This window comes from Carlito syrichta, unplaced genomic scaffold (assembly GCF_000164805.1).
Source record: "Carlito syrichta isolate Samal-C Ts95f unplaced genomic scaffold, Tarsius_syrichta-2.0.1 Scaffold307669, whole genome shotgun sequence".
In the NCBI taxonomy this organism is placed as follows: Eukaryota; Metazoa; Chordata; class Mammalia; order Primates; family Tarsiidae; genus Carlito; species Carlito syrichta.
This window is the reverse complement of record NW_007251765.1, coordinates 642038-655833: the sequence shown is the minus strand read 5'-3', so window position 1 is coordinate 655833 and position 13796 is coordinate 642038. Positions and strand designations below refer to the sequence as shown.

The 13796-nt window shown below is 41.9% G+C and overlaps 1 protein-coding gene across 1 annotated transcript in view; it reads left to right on the top strand.

The window, feature by feature from the left end:
* The window catches only part of PATJ (PATJ, crumbs cell polarity complex component), a 415643-nt gene that overhangs the window by 135437 nt on the left and 266410 nt on the right, over positions 1 to 13796 (top strand). The window contains exons 22-23 of the mRNA XM_021715786.1: positions 9113 to 9184; positions 10754 to 10931. Coding sequence (XP_021571461.1) covers positions 9113 to 9184; positions 10754 to 10931 — 250 coding nt within the window. The remainder of the gene's footprint in view (positions 1 to 9112; positions 9185 to 10753; positions 10932 to 13796) is intronic.

Sequence of the window (13796 nt, the reverse complement as noted above, 5' to 3'; positions counted from 1 at the left end):
TTTTTGCCCATTTAATGATGGGTGATTTATATGCACACTTGCCCATACCACGCTGAGTGTTCAACAGTTTTTGATCAGAAGCAGGGTGACCTCCAAGCCCTATCCTCTCTAGTCACCTGATCTTGCCCTGAGTGACTTTTTTTTGGTTTCCGTGGATGAAAAAAGTCCTCAAAGGGAAATGTTTTGCTGATGTGGAAGAGGTGAAACTGAAAACAGCAGTAACACTGAATTAAGGAATCAAAATTGAGCAGTGTATTGCACCAAATGAAGAATACCTCAAAGGTGACTGAAATTTAAACATGTAAGAATAAATATGCAATTTTTTTTTTTTTTTTTTGAGTTGGAGTCTCACTCTGTCACCCAGACTGGAGTACAGTAGCTGCTCCCGGGCACCGCAGCCTCGGCCTGCTGGGCTCCGGCGATCCTTCCGCCTCAGCCTTCCGAGTAGCCGGAATTACAGGCAGGCGCCACCACGACCAGCTGATTTTTTTATTTATTGTAGAGATGAGGTCTCGCTGCCCAGGCGGGTCTCGAACCCGCAGGCTCAGGCAATTCACTCACCTCAGCCTCCCAAAAGCGCGGGATTACAGGCTGAGCCACCAAGCCCGGCTCAAAATATGCAATATTTTAAAAATAAATTCCAGGAGTTGTAGATCCCCCTCCCTGTACTGTGGAAGGAATCCGTCCAGGTTTTCTTGTTCAGAATCCAGTGGTCTCTCTGTCCTTGGGGAGCACTTTCATTCTCAGACCTCAGACCAGTGGATACCTGAAACCACAGGCAGCACCAAGCCCGATGTATACTATGTTATTTCCTATACATATCTACCTATGATCAAGTTTAATGTATAAATTAGGCACAATAAAACTGGGAAAAATGCATATAACAGGCTTAATATAATGCTTCAGCGATAGTAAATGTTTAATAAAAGGTTGGCAGTGATGTTGGTAGCAATGACAATGACAGACTCATGGTATCTAGGATAGTCTCCATTGTTGCTAAGTTTACTAAAACACCCAAGGAGACACAGTAGTTTTTTTTTTTTTTTTACAAGTAAGAAGAATAAAATCATAGTAAGTAAAGCAAGGTGTCAAAGGCTGATGTCTGGGAGGATAATGAAGCTGGGGATGTATTTAAAGTGGAAAAAAATCATGTTGTGAGTATAATGACATGCAAATGAGCAGAGATGGTTTCAAGTTATTGGATACTTTGTTACGAATAGTGGGAAGCGAAATTAGAAGCAGGATATCATAGTTGGGGAAAGAATTAACTGAGTTAGTGTCATATTTTAAGTCCCCAACAAAGTGCCTGGCATTTAGTGCTTTTAAATAAATGGTAGATATCTAATAGGTTTACCTTTGGCTGGGTGTGATGGGTCACTCTTGTAATTCTAACACTTTAGGAGGTTGAGGTAGGAGGATTGCTTAGAGCCTGGAGTTCAAGACCAACCTGGACAATATAGTGAGACCTTGTCTCTACCAAAAGCAAACAAACTAAATATATACACACACACATACACACACATACATAAATTAAATATATATATGATCCAGGCATTGTTGCAGGCACTTGTAGTCCTAGCTACTTGGGAGACTGAGGAGGGAGGATCACTTGAGACCAGAAATTTGAGGCTGCAGGAAGCTATGATCATGCCACTGCACTCCAGCCTGGGTGACAGTACAAGACGCTGTCTCTAAAAAACAGAAACAAAAATACCCCCAAAGAAAGTTTTGGCTTTGAGTTAAACTACCAGAAGTTATGTCTAAATCCATAACAGTAGGAGACTGAGGATAAGGGAGAGAATGAATATGTGCATTTTAGAGAAAGGGCTACTGGGGTTTGTGAGTTGGGAGGAAAAAGGGAAAGTTTCCAGGGAGTTCATGGCCTTGTGTAGCCCTACAATGCTGTTGCAGTTGTGGATGAGAGGTACATAGAAAAATTACACTACTGCCTTTGAAAATATAATTAGATCATTTCTAATTCAGATTCTGTAGAATCTGTATTTCTGTAGAAAGCTGGAAGAGATGTAAAGTTGACTCAAGTAAGCTAGTACACTATACGACTTGAACTTCTGTTTCTTAACAAAACTGTTTTGTTTTTGTTTTTGTTTTTTTGAGTCAGAGTCTCACTCTGTCGCCCAGGCTGGTGTGCAGTGACACAATCGCAGCCACCGCAGCCTTGACCTGCTGCGCTTAGGCGATCCTTCTACCTCATCTTTCCAAGTAGCTGGAACTGCAGGCACATGCTACCACTCCCGGCTAATTTTTTGATTTATTGTAAAGACGAGTTCTCACCAAGTTGCCCACGCTGTCTCGAGCTCCTGAGCTCAGGCAATCCTCTCGCCTCAGCCTCCCAAGGTGCTGGGATTTATAAGCTTGAGTCACCGCACCCAGCCAACAAAACTCTTAAACACATTTTTCCATGTTAATAAAAAGCACTCATTTTAAGATATGGTTTGCAGAGTTTTGGCAAATGTGTACGTCCGTGTTTCCTAAACCCTGTGACGATCTGGAACATTTCCATAGCCTAGAAAGCTCCCTCCATACCCCATTGAGTGTCTTGCACCAGGCAACTACTAATCTTGTTTCTAGCACTGTAAATTAGTTCTTCTTGGTCCAGAATGCATATACACGTAATCCTACAGGAGGTATTGTTTTGTGTCTGGCTTTTCTCATTCAGCTCAATGTCTGTGCCATTTTAAACGTTAATGTAATGGAATTCCTAACTCTTTATGTGCTGGTGTTAGGTAATAATTTGCTTTGCAACATCAGAGTCATAGTGGAACATCTGTATGAGTAACCTCCTGCTAGTTTGGGAATTACTAGTGCCCATTCTCCTTGGCTGCAAACACTGATATTCCCTGTGTTGTGTCACACAAACTGCCACAAAGAATCTATTTAAAGAGGAAAAAGAAACCTTGAGATTACTTAGTCACAATCAGAGCTCTCTCTCTCTACTTCCATCATTTTTAGGGGCTGAGTTTACTTGACCCTGATACGTCTTAGTATGCGGAAATTTTATATGGAAAAAAAATTTTTTCTGAGTTAGAGTCTCACTCTATCACCCAAGCTGAGTACAGTGACACTGTCACAGCTCACCCGAGCCTCAACCTCCTTGGCTCAGGCAATCCTTCTGCCTCAGCCTCTGAGTAGCAGAAACTATAGGCACACGCCAGCATGCATGGCTAATTTTTTTTTTTTAATTTTTTATAAAGACAAGGTCTTGCTGTGTTGCCTAGGCTGGTCCTCAAACTCCTGGCTTTACATTGTCCTCCTACCTTGGCCTCCCAAAGTGCTGGAACGAGCCTCTTTACCCAGCCTGAAAATAAGTTTTTTTTTGTTGTTGTTGTTTTTGAGTTGGAGTCTCACTCTGTCGCCCCAACTGGAGTGCAGTGGCTGCTCCCGGCCACCGCAGCCTCGACCTGCTGGGCTCCGGCGATCCTTCTGCCTCAGCCTTCCAAGGAGCTGGAACTACAGGTGCACACTACCACGCCCGGCTAATTTTTTGATTTATTGTAGAGATGAAGTCTCGCCAAGTTGCCCAGGCGGGTCTCGAACCCATGGGCTCAGACAATCGACTCACCTCAGCCTCCCAAAGCGCGGGATTACAGGCTGAGCCACTGAGCCTGGCTAAAATAAGTATTATTTATTTATTTATTTATTTATTTTTGAGTCGGAGTCTCACTCTGTCGCCCAGACTGGAGTGCAGTGGCCGCTCCTGACCACCGCAGCCTTGACCTGCTGGGCTCCGGCAATCCTTCCGCCTCAACCTTCCGAGTAGCCAGAACTACAGGCACGTGCTACCACGCCTGGCTGATTTTTTTTGATTTATTGTAGAGATGAGCGGTCTCTCCAAGTTGCCCAGGCAGGTCTCGAACCCGCAGGCTCAGGCAATTCACTCACCTCAGCCTCCCAAGGTGCGGGATTACAGGCTGAGCCACCGAGCCCGGCTTAAAATAAGTGTTATTGAAGAAGGAAGCTCACCTTGGCTATCTGGATTCATCGGATTTTTTTGTATGATGTTGAAAATTTTATTTGCAAAGGATATGTATTTGATGATCAAGTCTTACTATTAATATCCACATGTTCACTTACAGGTACTCCGTCTTTCCCTCGAAATCTGTAAAGAATGATAACTTCGGGCACTTGATATAAAAGCCTGAAGTCAAAAGCTTTGTTTCTATTGGATGGCTAACTCCCTTGGGGGAACTTATAAAACTCTGATTGAATATAAGAGGCAAAAGTTCACTCTATTTTTGTTAAGACTTTAATTATTTATTTATTTATTTATTGTTTATTTTTCCAGTTGAAGTCTCAGTCTGTCGTCCAGGCTAGAGTGCAGTGGCACGCTCACGCTGCCTCAACCTGCTGGGCTCCAGTGCTCCAGTGATCCTTCTGCCTCAGTCTTCCAAGTAGCTGGAACAGGCGCACACTACCACGTCCAGCTAATTTCTGATTTATTGTAGAGATGAGGTCTCGCCAAGTTGATCGGGCAGGTCTTGAACCCATGGGCTCAGGCAATCTACTCATCTCGGCTGCCCAAGGTGCTGGGATTACAGGCTGAGCCACTGAGCCCAGCCAAGACTTTATTTTTTTTTAAGCAGTTTTAGGTTTACAGCAAAACTGAGAGGAAGGTGCAGAGATGTCCTATGTACCCCTTGCCCCATTGCCCACCAGCATGGGATGTTTGCTAAAACTGAAGAACTTAGTCTGCTATGTCATTACCATACGGAGTCTATAGTTTACATTAGGTTGTACTCGTGGTGTTGCATATTCTATGGGTTTGGAAAATTCATTTATTTTAAGATTTGAAAGGCCAGGCATGAGGGTTCTTGCCTGTAATTCTAGCACTTTGGGAGGCTGAGGCAAGAGGATCGCTTGAGCCCACGAGTTCAAGACTAGCCTGGGCAACAGAGTAAGAACTTGTCTCTACAAAAAAAAACCTACACAAAAATGAGCTGGGTGTGGTGGTGCCTGCCTATAGTCCCAGCTACTGGGAAGACTGAGGAAGAAGGGTCTCCTGAGCCTGAGCCCAGGAGGTTGAAGCTGTGGTGAACTGGGATCATGCCACTGCACCCCAGCCTGGGCAACAGAGTGAGACCCTGACTCAAACAAACAAAAAAAAATGATTTGACAGTCTAACTGACTGAGCTATTGATCATATTGAATCACAGTGCAAACTATAAAGTTTGAGGTTAAAAATCACTTGTTAAAGGTCATATGTATTTGTGTAAGTTTATGTCTTAATATGTATGTCCAGTAAAAGTATTTTGCTTTCTTGGTTAACTTTTAATTTGGGTTGAAAAGTATATGCATTTATCAATATAAAGTGACTAGATTAATTTGCATAGCTGCTCATCTCCTGTGACTGTACTTCTAAAACCAACCACACTGCCTGGATGTGCTTTCGTAAGTCTTATCTCATGTTAGGTATGAAGTAGTCTGAAGAAAACATGTGAGTACCCAATCCCTGAAGAAAGATGGTGTGCAAGAAAAAGTCAATGAGTCTCTTCCAACAAAATAATCCTTGTGTTTCATACTTTATCAAAGAAAACTTAAATTTTTCATGTTTTAGACAGAGCTGTGGTTTTCCCCTTCCTTCATTTAAGTGATATGTGAGAGTCAGCAGTTGAGGGAATTTTTAGTTTTCAATTTTTAAAATAGAAAAACAACTAGTCCATGCTGTTTGTTAAAGCTTGGTTTCCTTTCTGTTTTAGAGTTTTTGGTTTTATTTATTTATTTATTTATTTAATTTATTTTTTTGAGTTGGAGTCTCACTCTGTCGCCCATACTGGAGTGCAGTGGCTGCTTCCAGCCACCGCAGCCTCAACCTGCTGGGCTCCAGCGATCCTTCCGCCTCAGCCTTCCAAGTAGCCGGAATTACAGGTGCGCGCTACCATGCCCAGCTGATTTTTTTTATTTATTGTAGAGATGAGGTCTCGCCTGCCCAGGCAGGTCTCAAACCCGCGGGCTCAGGCAATTCACTCACCTCAGCCTCCCAAAGATGCGGGATTACAGGCTGAGACACCGAGCCCGGCTGAGTTTTTGGTTTTAGATTAAAGAATTTAATTCCTATAATGATAGTATGTAGGCACCATAGTAAAAATACTTGCCTTTTTTTTTTTTTCTTAATGCCAATCATGATTTGGGGTATAGGAAAGTAGAAAATGAAAAGGGGGACGATTCCAGTGTTGTTTGGTTTTAGTTTCCAATCTTAATTCAATTAGTGTTTATTTAAAGGAAAATTCTAGAATGTGGCAGGCAAGGCACAGTGGATCACATCTGTAATCTCAGCACCTCGGGAGGCTGAAGCAGGAGGCTCACTTGAGCCCAGAAGTTCCAGACCAGCCTGGGCAACATAGTGAAACCCCTATCTCTAAAAAATAAAAAAAAACACAGCGATCATGAAGATATGCCTTGTGACAATGTCCATAAACGTTTCAAAGACAGGCTGTCATCTGAGCTCGTCATTTACTGGGATGACAGACTATTAGAGGTACTATTAAATAAAACGTTATGAGGATTATGATAATATATGGGGACTTTTTTCTTTCTTTCTTTTTTTGAGTTGGAGTCTCACTCCATCACCCAGACTGGAGTGCAGTGGCATGCCCACAGCCAGTCCAGCATCAACCTGACGGTCTTCAGCAATCCTTCCACCTCAGCCTTCCAAGTAGCGAGAACTACAGGCTCGTGCTACCATGTCCAACGAATCTTTGACTTATTGTAGAGACAAGGTCTCGCCAGGCTGCCTGGGCTGTAGGGCATTTTTTTACATAAGCTCAAGTCAAAAGATTATAAAGGAAGTGAATATTGGTGGAGCCTCCGTTAAATGCCAGTCATATCTTATTTCATCCTTGCCACTGTCACATAGGGTCATCAAAGCATGAAAGTCTGAGCTATGATTACAATTATACAATGAATACATTTGCACCTATGAATAAGAACAGCCATGTGGTAGGATCAAGTGGAGATAGTTCTCTTAAATCGGTGGAACCATGGGTGTGCCAGTGAGGGATTGCGTTTAGCTGCTCATGGACAGACAAGTTAGTGCGGCTTAACCAAATGAGAGCACTATTTTTGTTTCACATAAAAACTCCCGAAGAAGTTGATCTCAGGAGGGTGTAGTGCTGCTGTCATCTGAGTCTCAAATCCTTCTTCCTTTCTACTCTGCTGCCCTTGAGGTTTGGCTGGGTCCTCAGTGATTCTTTATGATTTGAAGATGGACGCTTCACCATCACCCTCACCTCTGTATTCTAGGCAAGTAGGGGAAGAAGTAGGGCAGAGGCCCTGCCAGCAGACGCTCCCTCCCTTTGAGTTTTCCTGGAAGTCCCATCCAGGGACTTTTGGTTCTATGCCACTGATCAGAACTTATGGCACACAGTTCCTGTGAGCTGAGAGGGAGTCCAAAGCTGGGCATAGTGCCACCTGGAGTAAAAACGGGGTTATGTTGCTAAGGAGGAAGGGGTGAGAAGGATAGCAGATAAGTAACCAGCAAGTGTCTGCCAAATTTTTCCCTGAATGCGGTGACACTTGTAATCATAAAATTGGGGCTGGCGAAGGTAAGAGGGACATCTGCTCATGGGTGAGATGTTAGTGGCCCTGATTACTTCTTTTTTTCTTTCTTTTTTTTTTTTGTGGGGGGGCAGGGTCTCTGTTTCCCAGGCTGGAGTGCAGTGGCATGAGCAGGGCTCACCACACCTCAACTTTCTGGGCTCAGGAGATCCTCCTTCTTTAACCTCCTGAGTAGCTGGGACTACAGGCCTGTGCCACCATGCCTGGCTTATTTTTTAAATGTTTTTGTAGAGACAAAGTCTCACTGTGTTGCCCAGGCTGATCTCAAACTCCTGGGCTCAATCCATCCTCCTGCCTCAACCTTCCAAAGTGTTGAGATTATAGGTTGAGCCACTGCGTCTGGCTAGGTTTCTTAAGTGATATTTAGATCCTTTAGGGTTTCTCCTTTTCACGTGATCTTAAGAAGGCTTTATCCTAGAAGATCTGTAAAGAGGCAAGAAGGTAGAGTTTTGCTACTTTTTTCAGGACTTATCTGAGAGTTCAGAGAAAAATGGAGTATTGAAATTTCATGCTGAAGCAGATTTGGATGATTTAGGGGAGGTTGTGAGGATGTATACTATGCCTGAGGCTTCGCTAAGTCTCAGTTTCTCCTGTGTGAAATATACTATGACCTGTTGTGCCTAGAGAGTTTTTATGAAAGTGATGTGGATGAGGTAACGCCTGCGTTTTTGTGTAGAGCAGTACAATTTACAATATCTGATCTATTTCGTTTGGTGGTCAGAGTCACCTATTTCATGGTATAGGTGAGAATTGAGCTTAGGACTTCAGATTCCTCCTCCAGATAATACATGGCAGGGTTGACATCCCCTTTGATCACATGACTCTTATGACTAATAACTCTGTAATTCAGCATTTCATGCGATCCAGGTCAGCAGTTCCATACTAACATCCCTGGATGGGTGAAAATATGGTGGTGGGAGATAGGAGGGAGCAGCCCTCAGGTTAGATGATGCAAGTCGGTCTCTCAGTTGGCTGATGAGTCCTGTATAACCACTCAAGTGTTCGTGAGATGCAAATGACAGAGGAATGATCAAGGGCTAGACTGACTGAAACATCTAGAAAGGGGAACCGTATTTACCTGTTCATGTTTACCTGTTGATGTATACTCTCTATATAATGCATGTCAACTTATATCTCAACCAAAGCCAAGTAGTGAGGAATATATTTTATTGCATCTTATATGTTGATAGAGAAACATATGAAATTATACAAATCAAACACAAATTTTCAGCATCTAGAATGTCACCAATAGAAGTGTTTATAATCGTTCTGTAATTTTCTGGTGCCAGAGATATGTTGAGTTGAATGTTAAAGCAATATGTTTTTATTCTGCATATTTTTTGATGTAAGTATTTAAAAGCTTAAAAATTAAGAACCATTTAGCTATCTGTCAATTGCACAATTTCAAAACGTTCTAAGAACGTTTAATAATAAGCTGGGCATGGTGGCTCACGCCTGTAATCCCAGCACTTTGGGAGGCGGAGGCAGTAATACGAATGTGCCTTATAAGTCATGTGTATTTTTTTTTCTCCCTCCTCAGCGAGTTACCTGAGAGAGAAGAAGGCGAAGGAGAAGAAACTCCAAACTTCAGCCACTGGGGACCCCCAAGAATGTATGTGGATTCTCCTGTCTCTAACTCAGTAAAGCAACATTCAGTCATTAAATTTTCACTTCATTTTGTCTTATCTAGAGATTTCCTAGCCAGATAAAAAAAGACTTTAACCAACATTAGGAAAAACTTTTGGTATTCTTTCAGAGAATGCAATTTACCACTGTCCATTTATGATAGTAACTGATGGACCAAGTACAATCTGTCACCGTGTCATTTAGCAAGTCAGGTAAAGTAACCTTGAATGCAGTGAAAGCTGCTTTTTTGTAAACAACAACAGTGACTGAGGCTTCTAGGATGTATCAGTTTATCTCTACCCCGCTCTCCTGGGGGGGCATCCAGGTTTGTGCTAATAGATTGTGTTGAAAAATTTATCTTCCTTGGGGTAGTTTTAAGGACTCAGCCGGACTGTGCTTTACGATGATAAAAGTCTTCCTGTAGCCACACTCTCTGTTCTGCATGTATTATTAATTCCCCTGCTTCCATCCAACATGCCTGTTTTTTTCTTGTAATTGGATTCCGAGTTTTGTCTTAAAAACTCTTAGGAACACCTTCTGATTTGTTTTTTAATTTAAATTACTTATTGGCCACATCTTTGCAAAATCTGTAATAATTTGAGGGTCAAGTTTCATTCTGTACTTTCTTTTTTAAAATGGCATTGAGGTAGGAAGAAAAGAAATCCTTCTCTAGCCTCAGGGGCAGATCAACTCTGTTCTCTAATTAAGAAACCACGGAGTTGCCTGCCTCTTCGTGATGACATGGAGCAGACCACCACCCAGTCACCCTAATGATCTTCCCCCATCAAGGGGGATGGTTAAAAGGACTCAACCACAAACAACCAGTGGCCATTGCCTTGCTGGACTCTGGTGTGGCTGTGTGCTCTTTGAGCTATGGCTGTCGCCATGCTTCCTGGTGTTGGTCCCCTTCCCCACCTTGGGTAGGTGAATTTTCCCTCTCCCTTCTTTTTCTCTCTCTAATTTACTTTTAAATAAACTTTTCTTTCTTTGAAAAAAAAAAAGAAACCACAGAGTTAAACTTGCCAAGTGGGAAGAGCAGCTTGGGCAGTGAGCCTCTTGACCGCAAACTTATTTTATTCGGAAAGTCTGTGCTTTTTGCCAAAATGATATATGCAGTTTTCTTGTTTTGTGTGTGTGAGTGTGTGTGTATGTTTCTGTTTTTTAAGCCATTTGTTATTTCCCCAGTGCATTCTATGCTAATATTACGGATATAAATAAAAGAGAATAACCACAGAAAATATAGCATCACAGGAAGTCAGGGAAGTTGGGAACATAAAGGCCCAGCTAAATCTTCTCTGACTATTAAGTGTTGTATGCTTTGTTTTAGAAACCCGTCTTTTTTCAAAAACAGAAACTTTCGTATGTTATGAGTTGCTAAGAGCATTTTATAGTTTTTGAACTAGGTATCACTTATATAACATTTGTAAAAACATATTTAGAACATGTATAAAATATGAGTCACAAGGATGTGGTAAAAACTGAACACTTACAGTGACAGTCCAACAGATTAAATTAACTTGTTAATGAGTGAGTTTTGTTTTTTTCCTTTTTATAGTGTTGAGATTTTTAGACAACCCAATGTGTCTCTTGGTATCAGTATTGTTGGTGGCCAAACCGTTATAAAACGCCTGAAGAATGGAGAGGAGCTTAAAGGAATATTTATCAAACAAGTTTTAGAAGACAGTCCAGCAGGAAAAACAAATGCACTCAAAACTGGAGATAAAATACTTGAGGTAAGTGATGCTTACGTACTGCTTATGTTTTGGAAACATACTGTGAAATAGTAAGATAATCATTTAACTGGAAGACCTTTCTTTGTGGGTTGGGAACTGTGTGTACAATTGGTGTGCTCCATTTATATGCCTTAGTTTGTACATTGTATGCTCAGCTTACGAGTTTCTGAAGTGGGGAAGGGGTGGGGTAAGCAAATAAAATGATGAAAGACAAACCCCAGCTGACTACAAAAAACAATTTAGCTAACAAAGTGCTCTATATAGCATGAGGCAGATGGTAAGCATTATGCATCTCCCACAGTCTTTAACAAGCTCTAAATTTTTTTTTTAAGCTCTAAATTTTATAATCATGTGTCTGTAGGATATCTATGCCTGTTTAGAGAAAGGAGTTGACCCCAGCAGGTCGAATACTCCATTCAGAGAGAGGTGGAGCTGTAGTTTACGTATGACGGACCTTGCAGGAGCAAAGTTGGAAAGGCACATCAAAGCACTGAGAATGCTCCGAGGTCTGACTGTGATCCATTTCTTTGTGTTGAGTTTATTGGGTGGCACACCCTAGTGGGTAGCTCCAATCCCAGAATCTGCTTGTTCTCAATTCACGCTCACCATCAGCTGGAGTATTTCAGTTCTTATAAAATGAAAAGAGCCCTGGAGTCATAGGTTGGAGTCTGGACTCTGTCTTTTTTTAAATTTTCTATGTATTTTTGCACAAATTATTACAGCCACCTTATTTTCAGTTTCCAAATAAAGTGGAAATGTTCATTCAAATTTGATAGCATTATTTTGTGAGAATTAAATCAAAGGATTACATAAAGCTACTCTGTATATCCAAATTGTGAGTTATATGTGTGCTGTGAAATGTTTAGGGAAGAATTCAAACACAGTGGTAGTATGGCAGTGAAGAAAATAACCCAAAGTCCCTTCCCTTATGGTGTTTACATGATAGTCGAGAATATGGGATAGGCTCAAAAATAAATAAGTGAAATATAAAATGTAGGTTGTAGTACATGGCGAGGGAGCTAAATAAGGCAGGGGAGGAGGATAAGCAGTGCTGGTTGGTGTGAAAGCAGTTGTTACAATTTTAATAGATTTGTTACGGGCCGAGTTCATTGGCTTAGCCTGTGCTCCCAGCACTTGGGGGGGCTGAGGCGAGAGGATTGCCTGAACCCGTGGGTTCGAGACCAACCTGGGCAACATGATGAGATCTTGTCTCTCAATAAAAATCAAAAAATTAGCTGGGTGCAGTAGCACGCGCCTGTAGTTTCAGCTCCTCGGAAGGCTGAGGTGGAAGGATTGCCGGACCTCAGTGGGTCGACGCTGGGGTGGCCATGAGCTTGCCATTGCACTCCAGCCTGGGCAATGGAGTGACACTCCAACTCAGAAAAAAAAAAATAGATGGAAGATGATATAGGGATACACAGGAAATGAGAGAGTGAGCCCTCTGGATATATGGAGGAAGAAGAAAGTGCCAAAACGCTGAAGTGGGAGCTTGCCTGAATGTGTTCAAGGAGCAGCCAGATGTCCACCGTTGATCTTGTAGAGTGAACAAGGGAGAAGGCGGAAGAGGAAGGGTCTGAGGAGTAAAGGGAAGCCATAACATGTGGAACTGGAAGGTCTGGAAGGTCTTTTCCTGTGAATGCAGTGGAAGTCCATAGGAGAATTGATTATGAGCACACATATACAGGGGGACTGCAGAAACCTAGAATTTATTTATAAAAAATTGTGTGTTTATTCCTACATGTTTAAACATCAGTCACCTTCAAAGGACTCTCCGTTTGATGCAATACATCTATTGAGATCCGTTTCCTACTGCTCAAAACAGTTTTTGAACTCATCAGTTTTGATGCTTTTTAGTGCTTTTGCCGTTTTAGTTTCACTTCTTCCCATCGGCTAAACATTTCCCTTTGAGGACTTTTTCATCCGAGAAACAAAAGAAAGTTGCTTGGGGTGAGTTCAGGCAAATAGGGAGGGTGGGACATGGGGGGGGCGTTCGTGCTGGTTTTGGTCGCAAACTGTGGAACACGCAGCTCGGTGTGGGCAGGTTCGTTGCCATGGTGAAAGAACCATCACCTCTTTGCTACAACTCAGGAAGTTTCTTCCACAAATTGTGATACAACCTTCTCAAAACTTCCAGATAAAACTTTGGTAGACCATTTGATCTGGAGGAAAAAATACCGAGTGTGCTATAAGGAGCCGGCCCTCCAAACGATAATGGAGGCTTTTTTGGGTCCCCCCTCAAGCTGTTTAAAATATATCCCGTCTTCTGGGGCCGACGTAGAAGCAGGGACCATAGCTGGAAGGCTGTTGCAATCATTTAGGAGATAGAAAGAGGTGGCCTTGACAGGAGAAGGACAGCCAGGATGTGAATATAAGTAAGTAAAACAACAGGACTTACTGACAGATTGGATGCAAAAGAGAAAAGAGTCAAAGATAATTTACAAACCTGTCAGCTTGAGGACTCAAAGATGGAATTTCCATTTATGGAGAAGGGGAAGACTATGGGAGGAGCAGTTTTTGGGAAGACATGTCTCGGGCACATTAAGCTGAAGATGCCTGTTTGACATCCAAGTCAATGTAATAGGCAGTTAGATAAGCAAATAAGGAGTCCTATATCCTTGCTTATTTTTTCATCAGTTTCAGTTAGAGTTTGTCTTCCGCCATGATTATAGATTTGTTCATTGTTCCCTGCAATTCTGCTAGTTTTTGCTATATATAATGAATGGTTTTGTTGTTAGGTGCATAGAACTTCATACCTTTTTGCTGGCTTGTTTTTGACATTATGTATTTTCTCTCTTTATTTCTATGAGCTACTTTTTGCTTTAAATTTTGTTTTATTAATATCGGTAACAATGCCTTTTTTTTTTT